General features: G+C 42.3%; 1 protein-coding gene across 1 annotated transcript in view; it reads right to left on the minus strand.

The window, feature by feature from the left end:
- Window positions 1-23,193, minus strand: part of LOC137439429 (inositol 1,4,5-trisphosphate-gated calcium channel ITPR1) — a 371,962-nt gene that overhangs the window by 292,933 nt on the left and 55,836 nt on the right. The window contains exon 4 of the mRNA XM_078767929.1: window positions 19,655-19,741. Coding sequence (XP_078624055.1) covers window positions 19,655-19,741 — 87 coding nt within the window. The remainder of the gene's footprint in view (window positions 1-19,654; window positions 19,742-23,193) is intronic.

Consider the following 23,193-nt stretch of genomic DNA (forward strand, 5'->3'; position numbering starts at 1 on the left):
GCATCTGACGTCACGTCCGGCAAGCGGCTGCGTATATCCGGCGGGGAGTGACACGCCCTCGGCTCGTTAGCTCCGCCTCGTGGAATCGGCACGTTGCTTCTCATTGGGTGCGTGCGGGGGGGGGTTACTGGCTCCGCCCCCGACGAGGAGCTGACAGCCAGCCCCTTCGGGGTAACCCCGTGGAGCGCATGGTCTGGAGCTAATCGAGCCGGTGTGAGGACGCATCCTCCCCCGCTCCGCCGCCATCCCCTCTGTTGTTGTTGTAATTGTTGTTGTAGTTGTTGTTATTGTTGTTGTTTGGGGAAGAAGATGGGAGGAGGTATGGGAAAGGTCCTAAACTCACTACTGATGCCATATAATCACATTCTGGTGCAACGAAGAGTCATAATTAATGGAAACGAGGCCTTAACTGACATAGATTAAGAATAACTAGGAAGATGTCCGAAAGTTGTCTACGTGTGGTGCGGTGGACCTGGGCACGACATTTAATGGGGGAATAAGGGGAAGGTCGGCTCTACTGATTGTTATTTACATGCAATGGGACTAGGGAATGGGGGACTGGGGAAAGTTGGGGAGTATTGGAGAAAATAGGGGAATATTTACAAGCGGATATGGAGGCCAAATTCCATATTCGCAACAATATATTAAGAGAAGGGCAGTGATTGGAATTAGGAGAAATTGTAATTTACCGGTAAGTCTGGTGTAGCAGCATCATGACCAATGAATACAACTTTTTGTTTCGTGCCACACATGGGATAAAATATTGTTTATTGCATCTTTCTGCTATGAAACTAAAATAAAAAAACTAAGACAAAATGGTGGTGTGATGCCTGCTTGAAGCCCTGGAAGAGTGCAGCTGAACAGTCTGTGGAACGCAGTACCACAAACGGGAGAAAAGAGGGGGGCAGGTAGGGAGTGGAGGAGGGCAGTAATTCTGATTTCGGGAGGTTAACCAAGAAAGGGTTTCTCAAAGAATGTTTGAAACCACGAGGATCTGGGAATGAGTGGAGGATGTAGTAAGACCAGTAAAGAGGCACTTGCATAGCAAGACTGCCAACCTACCTCCTATTAAGAGATACCAATGAATCGGAGCACCCTTGATTCTACTGCTTCCTGGTGGCGATATGAGAGGCAGTCGCATTTGCTCACATTCAGGAGTGATATTCCATGGCACTTCAAAATAAGGCCTTATACATCGTTATAAGCTGATGATGACTGACGAAAGACGGCCCTGCCGAGGAGGCAGAGATAGCGGCAAGCTTTGGAAGCCAGCTTGGTGATAGGATCTGCCCAGGACAGGTTATGGCAATAGCTGCAAGGCCCAAGAGCTCCACTGATTTTACCTCATCCAGTGGCTGACCACAGCATGGATTGGGAGATTTGCCAGCCAGTTCTTAAGGAGGGACAAAGTGAAAGAATGAAACTTTCCTGTGTTGAAAGAAATGTTCCACATTGATGACCAGTGGCTAATTTTCCCTAAATCAGTCCACAGGGTAGCCAGAGGAAGGAGGAACGGCCTTCTTGTTGCCAGAATGAGGAACTGCCCACCGCAAGGTGAAATATTCGGCAAAATGACAGCATTTTCCAGGGTGGCAAGTACACCGATAACGTAGACCAGGAAACACTACTGGTTCCAGAACACTCATGCCTTGGTAGACAGCAACCTTCAGGAGGTACAGCATGGGAGACGTTGCCTCTCAAGGAGATCCGCTGCTTATACATTATATGATAAAAATCAAAAAGCCAAGAATGAAACCCTGGACGACTTGATTTGTATCATGAGAATACCAAATGCTTGGAAAAGGTCTGGAGACATGGCTAACCCCTTGCTTGAGATTCAGGGCATCTATCCATTGCTCAGAAAACTGTTCTCTACATCTACTACTCTGTCTTCTCATATTTTGTATCCCTTATGTAACCACTTTATATTATTCTTCGTGTAATAACAAATTATGTTATAACCGCAATGACAAACCAATCATAAAGATTTATTTCTCTCCAGTAAAAAAAACCTTTACTTAAATCACTAGAAACACCTGCTCTCTTAGGGAGCAGCCTGGAGGTGGGTGGGAGAGGGAAGGATAGTAGAGGAGGTGAGGCAAATATATATTTGTGCTGTGGCTAACAATCCCCCATGTCTGCAGCAGGAATCGGTAAACCACTTGCATCGTGGCACGTGTACAGGCGAAAATTGTTAGTAGTCTTACCCAGAACACACATTCCTTGGCAGACAACAACCTTCAAATGTAGAGCATGGGACAGGATGCCACTCAAGGAGACCTGCTACTTATACATATGTAAAAAAAATCAAATGCATAAGGAGGGTGGCTTTACGCTGACCCTGGGTACTACAAACACGTATGCAAAATTTGGTGGAGATCCGGCCAGTCCTTGCTTTTGCATATGTGCACAGTACACACATACACATACTCATGCATACAGAGAATTGCTTTATTTAATGAAGTAGGATGATGGAACTTGTACAAAGTCAAATTTATTAGTGGACTCAGTGTACTCTTCCATTAATTTCTAAGACATAAGTAGCTGACAGAGATCTATAGTGGATATGGGAATCTCAGAATCTTGATTTACACATGGGATCCCAGCTACAAATTCAGATGGGAACATGAACCAGACTAACTCCATTTTCTCTTTAAAGTTAATCTCCCTTACTAGTCCGGCAGCTAAGCTAAATATAGCATAACAATTGTGCATTTTGTGAGGAAAGCACCAAATTTGGCACACTAGTAGACTATATTATGAAAATATCTGGATATTGGGCCATCTCAGATTCAGAGATTTGATTTTTGCAAGATTTGCAGATTTTGCAGATTTGCAAGCTGAGATTGCAATGCCAGGGATGGCCGACTCCTTCCTGCGAGCTGCCCACGTCACCCGCACAAGAAGAGCTCATCAAATCACTGCAGCGGCACTGCACATCCTGCAACACCGTGCATATGAACGCCACTGTATGACATATGCTGATGATGCAGAACACCTGCCTGAGTTCGAAGACTTGTGTCACCAGAGAGGAGAAGACATTCCCAACTTTCAGTACTGGGCAACTGTGCTGGAACTAGAGATGTTGGTACTGGTCTACGTGCGTTCTCTGCGGCAGGCTTCATTCACGATGTACCTTGATGCCCTGACGGAACTGGTCCCATGGTTCCATGCCTTAGACCACACACACTATGCCTGGTGGGTCCCTGTTCACCTGAGGGACATGGTTGCACTCCCAATGAAGCACCCAGATGTAGCCAGAGAATTCAGGGCTGGCAACTTCATTGTACAGAAGACGAAGAAGGTGTTCTCTTCGATCCCAATCGACCAGGCGCATGAACAGAATAACGCCTGCATCAAAGGAGATGGTGGAGCAGTCGGCCTCACTGACAACCCAAGTGCCCTGCGGCGTTGGATGATTGCCGGGCCAGAAGTTGCCAGGGCCATAGAAGAGTTCCAAGATGGCCATCAACACTGGGGGAGGCAAGAGGACACACATCATCACGACCAGACACCAAGTGTGCAGACCTCTTTCGCCAAGGATGTCCGCGCCCTTGTCAGCGTCATAGAAGAGCTTGGCAACCCCTTTGAGGAAGAGAGCATGGATCTGGTTGTCTTTGACACAAAGGAAATTGCAGGTCCTGCTGCAGTTGAGACTGTCAGGAATGTGAAGAAGATTGGCCAAGAGCAGTTCCAGGCTTTCACCAGAAAATGCCTGGTGGAAAGGACAAAGCCAATTGATGATGCAATTCGTCGGAACAAGCTGAAGGTGTCATTTTGGAAAATGGCTGCCACAGCCATCAGGGGCTGAATTTGAGATGGCCCAATATCCAAATCTGTTCATAATAGGATAGTCTACTAGTGTGCCAAATTTGGTGCTTTCCTCACAAAATGCACAATTGTTATGCTAAGTTACCCCACTATACCCTTCAAGAATGGAAATAAAAATCATGGCATACTACTTTTCCCTATGGGCTGATGCCCCAAATTCACACCCGTCTCTTTTGGATGCTGTGCAATCCAAACCTCTTAAAAAACAATGGAATCTCTAATAAAGAAGCAGAGGTACAAGGCCTGCTTCTCTCTTATCATAGACGGTTTGGTGGCCTCCGTTTTCTAGCAGCTCGCCACCAGTCTTGCTGCCCATACTCATTCATCGCTCCACTCCTTCAACCATTCCTCCAGGTCATACACATTCTTCCAGCAATTCCTTCTCAGTGAAACTCCTAAAAGGCAAGTTGATTGTTCACCTCCACTCATTTGTTCCTCTTTTCTTCAAGTTGCAGAACCACCTTTCTGAGTTGGTTTAAACCATCCCCACTCCCCCTCCTCCTCCCACCCTTTCTATTCACAGGTTGCTACGTTTCCTTCTCTCACCTCATGTACTTCTGTTCGTTCATCCCTGTACTTGTTGCATCCACGAGTCGTACCAGTGAATTTCTTTCTACCTTCTGATGTCTCTGCTCATGGAAGAGTGAGCTATTTTAGGCAATTAAAAAAAATCCATTATATTTCTGTCAAATAGTTTCCATCAGAGGAGCAAAGGAGTCATCAAGGATAAGCGTTCAGAATCATTGGAATCTCCCGTGATGAAGCTACCTCCGAGGGCCTTTCATTTACTCACCGCAGGCAGGTTGGTGGTCTTTCTGTCTTCTACCGACTCCTCTCCGGCCTTGCTCCTCCAGCTCTCTCTGGGCTTTGTCCCTCAAATATTCCTAAAGGTCGCACAAGATCTGCCAGCAACCCTTTCATGGTGAAACTGCCAAAATCAAGACTCTCTGCTCACCTTCACTCTTTCATTCCTCTTTTCTCCCACCTCTGGAACAAACTCCCTCACTCTCTTCAATCCCACTCCTCCCTCCAGGTCTTTAAAACAGCTGTTCACCACCATCTCTTATCTTCCCCCATCCAAAACCTTGATCTTTTCTACCCCCACTAATTTCACCCCAAATCCTCTTTTTTGAAATACCAACTTCTTTCCTGGAAATCCTTGGTGTCCTTGTGTTTATACTTCTCCCCCCCCCCCCCCCCTTCCCACGCCGCCTCCCCCCAAGCCCTCTCCCGCCCACACATTCCCGATGTCCCTCACAAATGTTGTGTTATGTGCTTCTTCCCCTTCTCTCCCCATCTTGTCTACCGCTCCCCTTTTTATATATTTTGTTTGTTTGTCTGTTTGATTTGTTTGTGTGATAAATGTTAGCTCTTTCACGAGCCTCGATTATGTATACAAAAAAAAATAAAAAAATTAAAGACAGAGTTTAAATTATTTCAGGGATTATTCAATATCAGAACAGATTTCTGGTTGTTGGTTCACGAGTTATCAGAGTGACCACTATATTCGTCATGGGTGTGTGTCTGTGTGTCTGTGTGTCTGTCTGTCCGCAGCATAACTACCCGATGATATCAACCGATCTTGATGAAACTTGGGTGGGAGGTTGATCTCACGATCTAGTTGTGTCCTGCCTAGAGTGGGCGTATTGCGTCCATTGTGGGCGGAGCCACGCCCCAAAAAGATGTCTTTTTGGGGGTAATCGAGTTCAGGCTACATCTTCTCCGAGGGAGTTGGTGGAATCTGACAGGGGTTTCGGTATTTGGTTCGGCCGATGACATGTGTCTAGCCCCACGGAGCTCGATTTTTCATTTTCGCCCCAAGGTCAAGGTCACAAGGTCACGAAATTTAGAAAAGCCGATTTTTTGATGGTTTTATTACATTGTTCACTTCCTGATAGGGTGAAATGTCGTACATGATCTTATATTATCACATTCATCATGAAATACAAGTTTTCCAACAAATTTCAGAATCTTCGACCTTTGACCATCGAAGGTCACAAAGGTGAAATTTTCAAAGTTGTCGGAATCGAACTGAATTTTCGGTATTGTGTAGCTAACTAACCTCATAACTGATTATACATTATTTTCTATCTCATTTCAAGGTCAGTAACCCTTGTTTTGACATTTCAAGGTCACAAAGGTCAAATTTTCAAAGTTGTCGGAATCTAACCGAATTTTCGGTATTGTGTAGCTAACTAGTCTCATAACTGATAATTCATTCCTATTTATATATTTTAAATGTCGGTTTTGACCTTTGTCATTGAATACCGCTCGCTCGTGAACCATCGTCGTCTCCTGACTTGTGCTTTCTTTATTCAATCTGTGTACAGTTGCATGGAGTCACAAGATTCTTTTTTTAATGAACGAATAAGCTCAGTTGAAACACAATGGCCGAAAGTCAGTCTTGAGAGTTTAGAGTTTGCTTCCCTTGATGGAACAAGACAATTTTTTGAAACCCAACATATACATCTGTTCCTACAAATAGGGCAGTAATTTCGAATTTGGCCAGGGTACCATCACGCGATTGGGAAAGATACCTTGTATGGGATCATTAAGCCCGCCAAATAAGGCAAAGCAAAATGGGTCACAAAACGTAATGTCCATCTGAAATACGGCACGCTCAGTGATGCAATGAGCCGTCTGCATAGCACCACAGTGTCAGTTTGTCATCAGGCCGAGAAAATAAGCCAGACTAATCTCAAAAGCGAGTATGCTAGGTTTGAGCGAATAACATGTACAGAAAACCTAAAACCAATGCAACAAGCATGTAAATTACAGCTTTAATTAATTGAATGGAAACTTCTCTCAGCTTTCATTGATTGTATGAAAACACATTATTAAATCAATAATGGACAGTACATCCACACTTAAGATAGATGTGGTAGATGTGCGGAAATGACGTTCGAAGATTCATTTTCCAAAGCTGACGCAATCGTTAGTTTTGAACTCGCCGTATGGTGATATTTGCACAGCTAGAAAATTCACTTCCTCTATAAACATTTATGCTACAACAACATATGATCTCCTAACGCTTGGGCATACTATGATTATATTGTACTTTGGAAAGTTAATAAGTCACAACTCTAATGATCACAAACCGACCCAAGCAAACGTCTTTTCCTCTTAATGTAAATTGTCCCTTGGGTCGGTCCATTCCTGCCTGTAACTGGTTCATGATGTGGGTAACCCAGGTCCAAATCCCATGTACCAGGGGTTTGGCCATCGTCTACTAATGTAATTGTAATTCATGTAGGAGTACATTGATGTCTACTGATGATTTTGTCTTGCATGCGATTATATATGTACAATCTGGAAAAGAGGGAGCACATTTACCTTCAAGCTGTCGTCTGGGTTCGATTCCCGACCAGACTATAAACTGCCGGATTGGTGCTTTGCATTATGTGCACAAAATGCATTCATCTGTGGACGTTTAAGATTCCACGGTGTCTTTCATGAAGACTGGGCAAGTTAAAGTTATCACAGTGGCCAATTCCAAATGTCTGTCCTCACTCTGAAAGTGATTCTTCACCATTGAGAGATATAACATGATATCTCAAAAAAGGTGTGGATGAGTTGGTTAGGCGACAAGAACAAGCCGATTCGATTTTGGTTCAGGTCCGAATATAGATCCAGCCTATCAGTGGGCCACAAAATGTAATCTAATCAGCCTGGCAGAGGAATGAGCTCTACTGAGTGCCCTTCTAGTTAACCCGTCCTCCGCGCAGGGTTTTACAATCATTTCTGTGTGTCTTTGGTTGTTATCCCCAAATAAGGGTTTCAGAAGGTGGAACGGAGCCCTCCTGTCTCAATGTATCCACCTTCGTGTGTGTGTGTGTGTGTGTGTGTGTGTGTGTGTGTGTGTGTGTGTGTGTGTGTGTGTGTGTAAGCTGTTTTTGCCTGCTATCCCCACACGTTGGAGGGCCTTAGGAGATGGAATGGAGATCTACCGGGTCTAAAAAATGTCCACCTCCGTTGGCGTGTGTGTAGTTGGTTGTTATCTCCATATGCGGGTTTCAGAAGGTGGAGCGGAGACCTCCCAGTGTTCGAAGTATCCACCTCAGTTTCAGTAAGGGATCATGGTTCATGGACCAGTTTGTGAAGTTTTCGTATTCTCAAAGTTTTGTTCCGAGGGCTCTTTTGAGCATCGTCACCGAGCCTCGGACAGCTTCCAACTGCAGTTCGTTTGTCGTAATATTCCCAGGGATGGTTTTTAAGATCTCTAACGTTATTTTTTGTCATTCCCGTTGCTCCAATAATCATTAGTACAATTTTGTCGCACTTCAGCCTCCAGAATATTTTAACTTCATATTAGAAGGCTTGGTATTTGGTCATTTTCTTGATTTCTACGTTGTTTATGCCAAAATCGCTTGGGACTAACACCTCAATTAGCAATGCCTTCTTTTCATTTTTGTATCTCAGTACTATATCCAGCCGCAATGCTTTGTTTTCTATGTTTACACTTGATGGGATTATTAGATCATATGTGAGCATTACTTCCTTGTTTTCAGTGATTGCTTTTGGTTCATATTCCCACAAGTTTTCTGAAACTGGGATATTGAGCCTTTTGCAGATGTGCCAGTGGATTACTCGACATACTTTGTTGTGCCTTTGGATGTACAGCTGCTCTGACATGAGTTTTTTCCATCCTGTTAGGAGTTGGCTCTTACTTTCTGTTTCTACTGTTGCGGATATGAGATTGGCCTCCATCCATATCCGCTTGTAAATATTCCCCTATTTCCCCAATACTTCCCAACTATCCCCAATCCCCCATTCCCTAGTCCCATTTTCTGTAAACAACACTCTGTAGCCCCGACCTCCCCCTATTTCCCCCATTAAATGTCGCATCCAGGTTCACCGCATCTCACGTAGACAACTATAGGACATCTTGCTAGTTATTCTTAGTCTATGTCAGTTAAGGACTCGTTTCCATTAATTCTGACTCTTCGTTGCACCAGAATGTGATTGTATGGCACCGTTAGAAAGTTTAGGACCTCCCAATACCTCCCCGCAGCTCTTCCTCATGGTACAACAACAACAACAACAACAGCGGCGGCGGCGCGGGGAGTGTGCGTCCTCACTCCGGCTTGGTTAGCCGCCATTGAACATGTGCTCCGACGGGGTTACCACGCAGGGGCTCGCTGTCAGCTCCTCGTCAAGGGCGGAGCCCGGTAACCCCCCGCACCCAATAAGAAGCGGCGGACCGATTCCATCTGGGGCGGAGCTAACGAGCCGAGGGCGTGTCACTCCCCGCTGGGCATGCGCAGGAAGAGGGAGGTGACGTCAGATGCGCCTCAGCTTGGAGAGAGAAGGACGCCACCTCCGAGCACGACAATACCTCCCCGCATCTCTGGACCGGACCGCGTTTGATTCTGCCCCTGAGCCAAGGTGCACCTTGTGCTATCGACTGCCAGCCCTTCCTTGCCATCAATCCCCGTGTAAGTCCGTCTTGTCCCGTTTGTCTGTGGTCTGTCGGGGATAGATAAGACTGTGTCTAAGTGCCCATCTTTTCTGTGCTTTACCTCTTACCGTGTAATCTACCCGTTTCTGCATCACCAATATTATATCCTCCTCCGGAGGTCTTGAGAACTGTACCCCTTGTGTCGTTGCATTTATCCCAGCCGTTGTGTCCTTTCCTTCATTGATTTAGCATAGCGCGACTTGGTCAACGTCGAGTGGAATCGGGCGGGATAGGGTTCTAATCGGGGAGTAACTGTGCGGACGCGGTAATACCAAACCGCTCGGTAAACTAACATCTAAAACCGCGTCTGTAACACTACCTTGCAGAACGGATACTTGTCTGATTGACTCAGTCCCGCCATTTTCTTAAAATAATTTGTGTGTGTGTGTGTGTGTGTGTGTATGTGTGTGTGTGTGTGTGTGTGTGTGTGTGTGTGTGTGTGTGTGTGTGCGTGCACAATACGTGCCATATGTCACGCTCAAGACACATAACATGTGTGATGGTGCGAGTCATTGGCATGCTCACTAAGCATTATGCGTTGTGCGATGACTATAGTCCAATGCGAGACCCACAGCGTCTACCACAAACATCACAGGTACAGACTGGTCCTTGCGGAGATGGACATTGGCAGGTTTTCCTTTCTTGCCTCCGCTGTCTCTCGATAGCAAGTCTCCCATATTCAAAGTGGTCCAGGCCTTTGTGGAAAATGTTATGCCAAGCTGACCTGTTTGTGGCCTGGTGTTCCCAAGTGACAACTGGCATGGCACAAGACCTGAGTGCAGACTTCAGGACGTCCTTATAGCGCTTCCTTTGTTTACAACGTGACCGTTTAGCAGTGTGTGTGTGTGTGTGTGTGTGTGTGTGTGTGTGTGTGTGTGTGTGTGTGTGTGTGTGTGTGTGTGTGTGTGTGTGACCAGGCTGATCCTCGTCTTTCTCAGCCCCCCACCCCACTTCCACACTCAGGTCTGCCAAATCTCTGCCCCCCCCCCCCAAATCTCAGATCCGCCAAATATCAGCCCCCCTCCCTCTCGGGTCTGCCAAATCTCAGGCCCCTCCTTCCACTCGGGTCTGCCAAATCTCAGGCCCCCTTCCACTCTAGTCTTATGCAACATCGACAAATCTAGTGGATCTGTGCGTGTGTGTCCGGGCCGTAACATTTTTACCATGTGAGCAATTGTCATCAAATTTTCAACAACGCTTTATTTTGAGAATATGGAGAAGACAAATTGATAATTTGGTCAAAAGGTCAAAGGTCAGTGTCACCTAAAATCATCAATTTTCATCCAATTGACCTGAAATTCCAATTTACAAATTGAGCTTTGTCATTAAATTTTCAACAAAGCTTTATTATGAGAATATGGATAAGACAAATTAATAACCTGCTTAAAAGGTGTTGCATAAAATCATAAATTTTCATCAGATCGACTTGATATTTTAGCAGGGTTTGTATATTGGGTCACTGAAGCATATTGCTTTTGAAGTCAAAAGGTCAAGATCGCCTGAACTCGTCAATTCTTTGTATTTTTTTAAGTTGTTTTGGTCATGTTTAGCATGTGGAGGAAGAAGTTGACAAGAAGAAGAAGTATGATACAAAGAAGATGTTGACAGGCTTTGCATTTTCAGATGCTTTCTAGTTATTGTTAGTCTCATCCTTTAAATTTTTGGGAGATTGGTATGACATGAAGGCAGTTACCATCTTCTTCATTTTCAATGCATTGTCATTTTACATCATTTCCTGGGTTCATAATTCACTGCATTTAACTGTGGCCACAATCGCTCATATTCCTTCATCATTCCCTGTCACCAAAGGTCCATGGAGATTATGTTTTCACCCCTGTATGTCTGTTGGTCTATTTGTCTGTGAGCAGGATATCTCAAAGTTATGGACTGATTCAGACGAAATTTGATGGACAGGTTAGGTGTGTGACAAGGGCTAATTGATTAGATTTTGGTGAAACTCCGGATTCTATAATTATTAAAGCGATTCTTCATCATTGAGAGATAGAGCTAAAACGATATATAGCACAATCTCTCAAAACATTATGGACTGATTCGGACCAAACTTTGTGGATGAGTTGGGTAAGTGACAAGAACAAGCTGATTAGATTTCAGTGGTATACAAAACGTTTACTGCTCAGCCTGATAAAAGGTATACACTCCACAGAGTGCAGTTCTAGCTTTACCATGCTTATGTTAGTCTACAGTAAAGTAATGAAATACCAACTTACTTTACAGACTTTTATGCTTCATTGTCGTCTGTTTTCCTGAAAACAACTTATACTGTATAAATCTTCCATTATTTGATTATTACAGTACCTGTACTTGCTATTCTAGCTATCAATCTGACAGGCCTTGCAATGGTTTAACAGGATGCTAAATTACTGATTTTTAATGGAGCAAGTCAACATCGCATACTCAGTGCCATGACAACCTGAACCCACCAAGTCAGATGCAGCCTATTTACCAAACCAGTGTGGCATTGCCAGGTTGCTATGGATGCATTCATTGTCTAAAATAGAAAGACGTAGTGGTGGAATAGGATAGAGGGAGGTCATGTTTGTCAGTCAGAGCAATTTACTTCTGAAAAGCATGTGATGGTAGGGCAGAGGCAGGAGAATTCCTGGCTTGAGAAATAAATGGGAGTGAGACGATGACTGGGGTGGTGTGAGGGGTACGTGGGGGAGGAGTTGGAGGATATGGAAATGGGAAGGGCAATGTTGAAGGTGGAACAGTGGGGAAGGGGAAGAAGGGGCAATGGGGATGGGGCGAGTTCCTGTAACTTGTGCGAGTAACCTGTTTAGCATTCTCATCTGAACACTTAGCTCATGATGCTGAGGATTGCAAAATTCAAATTCCATATACTGTGCTGGTCACTTGTCCATCATTTACAAATGTCCTTTGTATTGGTTTAAAAATACCGGTACTCAAATTTCTCCTCATGTCTTCATCCTACATGTGACTTTGTAAAATTTTCATCATACGCCTCAGATCACTGTTAAAAATTACATGAAATAAAACGACAAGGTAACAACAAGAAGCCGTCATGCGTAGCACGATACTTGCAAAATCCCACCCCCCCCCAAAAGTTTTCCATTGATACAGCAAATTGTCCATTTCATGAAGATTAAAATTTACAATCTTGATCAAAGCTCGGGTCAACAGGATGAAAATTGACGATTTTTCAGATGAAAAATGATGATTTTGGAAGGTTGACCTTGAGTTGAACTTTGACCTTTTGACCTCAAAACTAGGTAGTTTCCCTATTTAGTGACGATGTGCAAATGCTGTTCAAATTTCAAGTCAATCGGATGAAAATTAAGGATATTAAAAATTTGGCCTATGTTGACCTCAACAAATAGATCGTGGTTGAATTCAGCGACCATATATATATAAATCCTCTAAGAAGTTCAAGTCAATCAAATGAAAATTGGTGATTTTAGAAATGTGGCCTATGACCTTTTGGCCTATGTTCACCTAAAATATAATTTGTGGTTGAATTCAGTGACCAGATATGCAAGTCCTTTTCAAATTTCAAGTCAATTGGATGAAAATTGAGGATTTTAGAAATTTGGCCTATGTTGACCATTTGGCCTATGTTGACCTCAAGAATACTTGGTGGTTGAATTCAGTGACCAGATATGCAAGTCCTCTCCAAATTTCAAGTCAATTGGATGAAAATTGAGGATTTTAGAAATTTGGCCTATGTTGACCATTTGGCCTATGTTGACCTCAAGAATACTTGGTGGTTGAATTCAGTGACCAGATATGCAAGTGGTCTTCAAATTTCAAGTCAATCGGATGAAAATTGAGGATTTTAGAAATTTGGCCTATGTTGACCTTTTGGCCTATGTTGACCTCAAGAATACTGTGGTTGAATTCAGTGACCAGATATGCAAGTCCTCTTCAAATTTAAAGTCAATTGGATGAAAATTGAGGATTTTAGAAATGTGGCCCATGTTGACCTTTTGGCCTATGTTGACCTCAAATATACTTGGTGGTTTAATTCAGTTACCAGATATGCAAGTCCTCTTCAAATTTCAAGTCAATTGGATGAAAAATGAGGATTTTAGAAATTTGGCCTATGTTGACCTTTTGGCCTATGTTGACCTTTTGGCCTATGTTGACCTTTTGGCCTATGTTGACCTCAAGAATACTTGGTGGTTGAATTCAGTGACCAGATATGCAAGTCCTCTTCAAATTTCAAGTCAATTGGATGAATATTGAGGATTTTAGAAATTTGGCCTATGTTGACCATTTGGCCTATGTTGACCTCAAAAATACTTTGTGGTTGAATTCAGTGACCAGATATGCAAGTCCTTTTCAAATTTCCAGTCAATTGGATGAGAATTGAGGATTTTAGAAATTTGGCCTATGTTGACCTTTTGGCCTATGTTGACCTCAAGAATACTTGGTGGTTGAATTCAGTGACCAGATATGCAAGTCCTCCTCAAATTTCAAGTCAATTGGATGAAAATTGAGGATTTTAGAAATTTGGCCTATGTTGACCATTTGGCTGATGTTGACCTCAAAAATACTTTGTGGTTGAATTCAGTGACTAGATATGCAAGTGGTCTTCAAATTTCAAGTCAATCGGATGAAAATTGAGGATTCTAGAAGTTTAGCAAATTTGGTGACCTTTGGCCTATGTTGACCTTTTGACCTATTGACCCCAACAACAATAGGCTTCTTGCTTTTGACGAACTCTACCACTTGGTGAAGTTTCGTGAAGATCGGTTGAAAATTGTGACCTGTAGGCCGGTGACAAACAAACAAACAAACAGACAAACAGACAGACAAACAGACAGAACCACAAACACAACCGACCAATATACTTCAAAAATCTTCGATTTTGCAAGTAACAAGCAAAGACTCTGGTTTTAAATGCTATGTTCTACATTGATTAGTCATCCATTGTTACCCTCGCCAGACAAGAGGGTATTGCATTTGAGTCTGTTTGTCTGTGTTTGTGTTTGATAATTATGACGTCATAGATCACGTGGTTCAGCCGCCATCTTGGAAAAAAAACGAAAAAAATTTGCATCTCAAAATCTCCAAAAGCGCTGCATAGAAAAAATTGAGACATGGCTCATTGTAAAGAACTCTCCATGTGGAGTAACAAATGTTAATGATGATGTCATAGGTGCCTCCATTATGACGTCATAATTCGGCAAGTACAAAACTTCATCCGATCAAGATGAAATTTCTTGATCTCAGGATAAATTGGTGGAGAAAAAAATGATGACATCATCGGTCACGTTGTTCGGCCGCCATACTTGTTTCAACACAAAAGCCTTAAAAACCACTGAAAACACGTCCTGGCGAGGGTCTGCAATCTCTGATTGCTCTTTCTAGTTTCCTCATGTTATTTTGACCCACATATACAAGTATACTGTATATGTATACTACATGCACACAATTCAACGAGTCTTCAATGAAAATCTCACAGGTTTTCAATCCATATTGAGAAATTACAGTTGCAGCGAATGAAAGATATGACCAGGGTATAATATTTGTTTTAGTTGATGGAATGGTCTCAAAGTCCCCTTAATTATGGAATACAGAAGCTCCTTAATTACGATAAATAAAAACTCATCAGTTTTCAATGACAATAAAATGTAAACGAATAAATAAGATAAGTGACTCACATATAAACGTACAAAGCATATGAACATGCAAAGCACATGCGCACACAAGAATATGGATACTTTGACACCTGGGAGGGCACCGTTCCACCTTCTGAAACCTGCATATGGAGTTAACAACCAACGACACACACCTTACGGAGTAGGTTCTTCCAAAGCCATCTCTTGGCAAAAGTTATAATCCTGGATGGGACACTACTCCGACACAGGATACTCGAGTGAAGGTGGCAGGACTTGAAGTTGTTCATGGTGACGACGGTAACCCCATTTCTCTTCATGAAAGACACCCTGAGATGTTTCAACGTCCACCAACTATAATGCTAGCAGATGGTACAGCCCAGCTTAACATCTATCCGATGGATTGCACAACAATGATGTTTCAACCAGATGTAAAGTATTTTTTGTAAAGTGAGGGAAACCTTTTCCTGTCCAGTACCAACATTTGGTAACTTTGTATTCATTCGTTTTTTTAGTTTATATATCTGCTTTGCCTTCTCGACTCAACTTAAATTGTTCTGTTGAAAAAGTAAAAATAGAACAAATAACAGTTGATGTGTTGTGAAGAATATGAATTACATTTGCAGTTTTGCAGTAATGTAGTGAAGAGGTACTGAAAGATGGAACCGTACATATTGTGTAAATACCATGAAATAAAGCATGTGTTTTTAGAGTAAACTATTTCTGGGTTAAACTTCCAAAATCCAGTCTGACTACACACCGCAAATCTTTGGTTCCTCATTTCTCTGGTCTGTGGATCTGTCTTCCTGAGGCTGTTCTATACCAGTCTGTCCTCCAAGGCTTCAAAAGCAGGTGAAATGCAAGATCATCTCGCCCGGGAACCATTCTTTAAATATGCCCGGGTCGATCGAGTCTTATGCAAAGTGATAAGTGCATGCTGATTATGTACCCCAGGATCCCTCCCACCTGTCGGGACCATGAGGGAATATAAGGCCACTCTCGAAGAACTGTTATTTAGAACGGACAATAATGTAAATGACACTGTGTTCTGGTTCTCTCATGATCACGAAATAAATTATGCGATGAATGTCTTCTGAGGTGAAGAGAGCCGAGTCTCTTCGACATCATGGTGTTCTCCCCCCCCCCCCCCCCCTCCCTTCCTCAGTTCATACCTTCTTGTCAGCTTATTCTTCCATGAGCCTCGACATTGTAAAAAAAAAAATCTTTATCAAAATTGGCCAAACTTTACCAAAATCAAATATCTCGTTGAGCTGCAACTGTGTGTCAAGAAAAGGACGGGCAAAGCAGAGATCAAACAGAAAAGGAACAAACCAACTGACAAATAACACACGGAAAGAGGTGAGGGAGAGGGCGAGAAATCACAATATCCTGGAAAAAGGGAGTACTTTGGAATGGGGTAACATGGTGTAGAAAAGATTATGAGTATGGATGGGGGGATGACCTGAGGTAGTGAACAGTTGCCTTTACCCTGGAGGGAAGAATGGGACTGAAAAGACTGGGGAAGTTGGTTCCACAGGCAAGAGAAGAAGCTCAGAGAGACAGTGTGAGTGTGTAGGATTTGTCAGGATCAACATTTCAACATCAACACAAACAATAGCGCCGACAGAACGTCAACCCAAGTTAATCCAGCTTGCCCATGTTACGCATCAAGGAATTGCAAGAACTAAACAACGGCTGTGTGACCTCTACTGGTGGCCAGGGATGGACTCCCAAGTTGAAGCTGCCATTAAGTTGTGTATTACATGCCAAATACATGATAAAACAGCTGTCACTCGGGTTCCACCTTTGCAACCAGTTCCTCTCCCCAATGCTGGATGGGGTGCTGCTTGGGAAAACCTTGCAATCGATATTGTGGGACCACTTGATAACGGCCAAATGGACTGTCGCTATGCCATTACCTTAATTGATTACTTCACCAAATGGCCAGACGTGGCCTTTATGTCCCAAGTAACATCTGCTACAGTTATCAAGTTCCTGACTACAGTATTCAGTCGTGAAGGAAACCCGCAGGAACTTATCTCTGACAATGGATCTCAGTTTGTTTCAACTGAGTTTTAAACATTCCTGCAGGAAAGAAACATCAAGCACTGCCGTAGTCTATTACCCACAAGCCAATGGGGAGATAGAACACTTCAACAGAGTGCTTAAGGACTGTTTACACACTGCAAACATCGACGGGAAGCCCTGGAAATTATTCGTACCCGACTTCTTGCAAACGTATCGAGCTACAAGACATGCAACAACTCATCAGACTCTGGCTGACCTTCTACATGGACGTACATTTCACATCAAGTTGCACATTGGGGAACGTCAAATCAGCGTACCTGCTGTAAGACTGGAGGATGTGAGACGCTGCGTTCAACAGAAACTAGAGAAGTCTAAACGATACACAGACAAGTGCCGGGGAGCAAAACCTTCCACCTTTCAATGTGGTTCTTACGTGCGAGTTCGGAAACCTGGACTTCACAAGAAACGCCAAAACAAGTTTCCCCAACCTTTGAAGATCATTGAACAGAGAGGTGCTGCTACCTACAGACTCTCTGATGGGAAAGTGTGGAATGCAATTCACCTAGCACCTGCAATTCAGACCCTAAATGGACTTGATGCTGAAAGTATGACAGGTTTTGAGGATTATCGTGCACATAACCCTGTCCAACAAATGCCTCCACAAGTTATTACCCCAGGTGTTCGTCGTGGGACCAGACATCGTCGAGCCCCTGAATGGACCAAGGACTTTGTCATGTGACATGTTTACCTTCAATTACATGCTTACTATGTTTTTTGTTTTTCATTACCAGTTGTTATATCTTCATGAAAAAATGAATAATGGGATATGCGGTATGGTGATTCAGTATTCATTTATATTTACCATCAATTACATGCTTACTTCAGTATTCATTATATTTACCATCAATTACATGCTTACTTCAGTATTCATTATATTTACCATCAATTACATGCTTACTATGTTTTTTCTTTTTCATTACCAGTTGTTATCTTCACGAAAAAATGAATAATGGGATATGCGGTATGGTGATTCAGTATTCATTATATTTACCATCAATTACATGCTTACTTCAGTATTCATTATATTTACCATCAATTACATGCTTACTTCAGTATTCATTATATTTACCATCAATTGCATGCTTACTTCAGTATTCATTATATTTACCATCAATTACATGCTTACTTCAGTATTCATTATATTTACCATCAATTACATGCTTACTATGTTCTTTGTTTTTTTTCATTATTAGTTGTTATCTTCGCGAAAAAAGGAATATGTGGTATTGGGAGTTACATGAATATTAATAAATGCATGATGAACCGGAAAGGATGAGGTGTAACCGGTAGTGACGTGTACGAGCTGTGGTGAGGAGTGGGAAGGAGACTCCATTAAACGTTTGAGCTGGAGAACCTCCGTGTGGGCTGTCATTGTTATACAACAATGAAGTACAAGGGGAAAACTCAAAGGGTGGGGGTTGTTTAACGGGTGTAAAAAAGATCATGGTTTTGGATGGGGGATGACTTGAGATGGTGGTGAACAGATGTCTTGAATACCTGGAAGGAAGAATGGCCTGGAGAGAAAGTAGATGGGAGGGTTTTGCGAAACTGTCCATTTGGACAGAGAGAGTGTATGTGGGATTTATCAGGGTTAAAAGACATATTCCAAGTGTTTGACCAGTTTATGATTTTGTCAAGTCCTGAAGAGAGAGAAAAGGTTGCTGCCTGTCTGTCTGAGCGATGAGGGATGCCACAGCAGTGGGTGGAGTCATCAGCAAAGAGATAGAGGATTTGGAGCAGAAGAACAGGAGACATTCGGAGAAAAAAATCGTTATTACAAAGTCCAGAAGGGAGGACGTGTCACTGGGAGAAATCGAAGTCGGAAGTTCACCGATTAGGTGAAGCCCATGGAGTCCCAAAATTGCTTTACTGCAATGCCACGGCTGGCTGAAGAGGTACCAACACCCAGTCAGTCAATTGCCTTGGTGACAGTTGAAATCATCACATATGACGAAGAGACAGTTGTGATGAGTGGTTATAAGATGGTCCCTGTTGGCAGAGAGGTATATGTAAATGGAACCATTCCTGTTAAGAAGATTGTACAGCACACGGACAAATAATAGGTGGATGCAGAGGGGCAGGCACAGCCAAAGGTACGCCTGAGGGTTGGGTGGGGAGAAGGGTAGTACACATAAACTGGACGGTAGTACGAATAGAGAGATTGACATAAACTGCAACTCTGCCACCGAAATGGCATTCAGGCCTGTCAAAGCAGAAAAATCAAGGCAATACGCCGAATGAGAGACACCGACGAATCAGGGACATCCTGGGGGAAGGAATGATTCTATCAGGCAGGTAATGTCAGGTTTACCAATGATAACTTGGAATGATAGATGTCAAATTGGGGCGAAGACCTCGGATGTTGGAGGTTCACGGAGTTAGGGATGAAGGTGCTGTTGGCAGGCAATGGGAAAGAGGTGAGGAGGTGGGAGAGCGTGTAGAGATGGCTATGATAGAGATGGTATCATAATGCAAGTGTATTTTGGTATAGTAAACATCATATACAACCATCATTAGCTGCTGCTTTTGAAAAAGCAGGCTCCTTGATGAACCTGATAATGGGAACTGGTTGTGCAAGTTTTATGGCCTAATGAGCACCAAGTGTGACCTATCACGCCATGCAATTCCAGGGTATTCAATATAAATAAACATTGGGCAGTCTGCACAAATTACTTACTTGAACAACGTTTCCATACTGAATGACTGCTCCGAGAAGCTTTTTATTTTCGGTGTCATTCTGTTTCTTTTCTAGTTCAGCAGCATGCTGTGGGTGGTTTTCAAACAGGAACAAAAAGGGCATAATCAGCTAAAGCAAGAGCAAAAGCACACATAAACATCAGTAAACGGCCTTACAGGCAAATTATAGCAACTGATAACGGGTAATTGAATGCTTGCCCTTATTCAGGCGATGCCACAAGTAATCCAGAGAGCTCATACTAACAGACTTCATAGCAAACATTTCCACAACACCAAGCCAAGAAAAATGAGCCAAACACTTCTGAAATACTCTCCTCCCTGAAAATTATTCCAAGAGTGTTACATTTGTAGAGTGAAGGTTTTTTTGGCAGCCTCCCACCCACCGCAACAAAAGAAACCTCATTTGTAAAGCCATATACAATGTGTGTGTGCATATATATATATATATATATATATATTATATATATGACTGAAGGTTGTTACCAATAACAAATGTTATTGGGTAATTGGACCATCACTACAATCAATGTTAAAATGAAACGATTGTAAAGAAAGCTTGCTTCAAATTTTCAAACTACATAGGCAGGTATTGTACGAATTTATTCCGAAAACTTTCATAATACTTCGTGCATTAAAAGCACAGTGGAACCCACATACCCATAAACAGGTTGGAATGTTGAGCTCTTTTCAACTTCGTCATTGTTCCCGGAACAGGATCGAAAGGACAAGAAAGCATTGCCCAGGGAAAAATTTCAATGCGAGTCAAACTTTGGTTATAGTCACCAATGTCCCAGAATTGCAGAACTTATTGCGGAGGCCTACCTTCTCTCCCCTCCAAAACAAATGTGTGGATTACGAATGGAGAATGCAGCCTCGAATGCATGGTAGTGATTAAAATAAATCCAACAAAGGATGTTTTATAAGACACCAAACAGTCGCAAACACATGAGAGAGCAGCATATCGAATTCTTATGAAGGATGGTGGGAACTACTTTGTGCAAAGCCCAAGTAATAATTTGTATGTCATACACATCTCCAAACGCATTTAACTTTTGTCTGATAACCCAGAGTACATTACCAGGTAAGCAGATTTCCAATTGGTGCGTCAGATTTCCAATGGCTTTGTTTGAGTCGAGTGTTTAAATTATTACTTAGGTTTTATAGTCAAGCTCGTATCGGCCCCCTGAAAAAACATAGCATTACGTAATTTTTGAACAGCCCAATATGTGCGTTAAATGCACGTTTTCCAATCGGCCCGTTACTGGATTTGTTAAGACAATTCATTTGTGCTTAATGGCAAAGTTCTGTACCTTCAATGACTATGTACAGGTTTTTATGAACGAAAGGTTTATTACGACAGAGAGAGCAGGAGGATGGAAGAGAGGGAGAGAGAGAGACACACACAAATAAATCCCCCGTTCGGAATCACAATGAATCGTATCTATATAATGTTATTCAATCACATGGGAACACGGGACAGACATGGCTCTATATAATCTTATTCATTCACATGTGAATACGGGACAGACATGGCTCCATAGAATCTTATTCATTCACATGTGAATAAGGGACAGACACGGATCTATATAATCTTATTAATTCACATGGGAACACGGGACAGACACGGCTCTATATAATCTTATTAATTCACATGTGAATAAGGGACAGACACGGTTCTATATAATCTTATTCATTCACATCTGAATACGGGACAGACATGGCTCTATAGAATCTTATTAATTCACATGGGAACACGGGACAGACACGGCTCTATATAATCTTATTAATTCACATGTGAATAAGGGACAGACACGGATCTATATAATCTTATTAATTCACATGTGAATACGGGACAGACACGGCTCGATATAATCTTATTCATTCACATCTGAATACGGGACAGACATGGCTCGATAGTATCTTATTCATTCACATGTGAATACGGGACAGACATGGCTCGATATAATCTTATTCATTCACATGGGAACATCGGACAGACACGGCTCGATATAATCTTATTCATTCACATGTGAATACGGGACAGACACTGCTCAATATAATCTTATTAATTCACATGGGAACACGGGACAGACATGGCTCGATATAATCTTATTAATTCACATGTGAATACGGGACAGGCATGGCTCTATATAATCTTATTCATTCAAATGTGAATACGGGACAAACACTGCTCAATATAATCTTATTAATTCACATGGGAACATGGGACAGACACGGCTCTATATAATCTTATTAATTCACATGTGAATACGGGACAGACACAGCTCTCTATAATCTTATAAATTCACATGTGAATACGGGACAGACATGGCTCAATGTAATCTTATTCATTCACATGTGAATACGGGACAGACACTGCTCTATATAATCTTATTAATTCACATGTGAATACGGGACAGACACGGCTCTATATAATCTTGTTCATTCACATGTGAATACGGGACAGACACTGCTCAATATAATCTTATTAATTCACATGGGAACACGGGACAGACATGGCTCTATATAATCTTATTCATTCACATGTGTATACGGGACAGACACTGTTCAATATAATCTTATTAATTCACATGGGAACACGGGACAGACATGGCTCTATATAATCTTATTCATTCACATGTGAATACGGGACAGATACGGCTCTATCTAATCTTATTAATTCACATGGGAACACGGGACAGACACGGCTCTATATAATCTTATTCATTTACATGTGAAAACGGGACAGACACGGCTCTATATAATCTTATTCATTCACATGTGAATACGGGACAGACACTGCTTAATATAATCTTATTAATTCACATGGGAACACAGGACAGACATGGCTCTATATAATCTTATTCATTCACATGTGAATACGGGACAGACACGGCTCTATATAATCTAAATTAATTCTCATGGGAACACAGGACAGACACGGCTCTATATAATCTTATTAATTCACATGGGAACACGGGACAAACACGGCTCTATATAATCTTATTAATTCACATGGGAACACGGGACAGACACGGCTCGATATAATCTTATTAATTCACATGGGAACACAGGACAGACACTGCTCTATATAATCTTATTAATCACATGTGAATACGGGACAGACACTGCTCAATATAATCTTATTAATTCACATGGGAACATGGGACAGACATGGCTCTATATAATCTTATTCGTTCACATGTGTATACGGGACAGACACTGCTCAATATAATCTTATTAATTCACATGGGAACACGGGACAGACATGGCTCTATATAATCTTATTCATTCACATGTGAATACGGGACAGACACGGCTCTATCTAATCTTATTAATTCACATGGGAACACGGGACAGACACGGCTCGATATAATCTTATTAATTCACATGGGAACACAGGACAGACACGGCTCCATATAATCTTATTCATTCACATGTGAATACGGGACAGACACTGCTCTATATAATCTTATTAATCACACGTGAATACGGGACAGACACAGCTCTATATAATCT

This window comes from Myxine glutinosa, chromosome 1 (genome assembly GCF_964187855.1).
Source record: "Myxine glutinosa chromosome 1, kmMyxGlut1.1, whole genome shotgun sequence".
NCBI lineage: Eukaryota > Metazoa > Chordata > Myxini > Myxiniformes > Myxinidae > Myxine > Myxine glutinosa.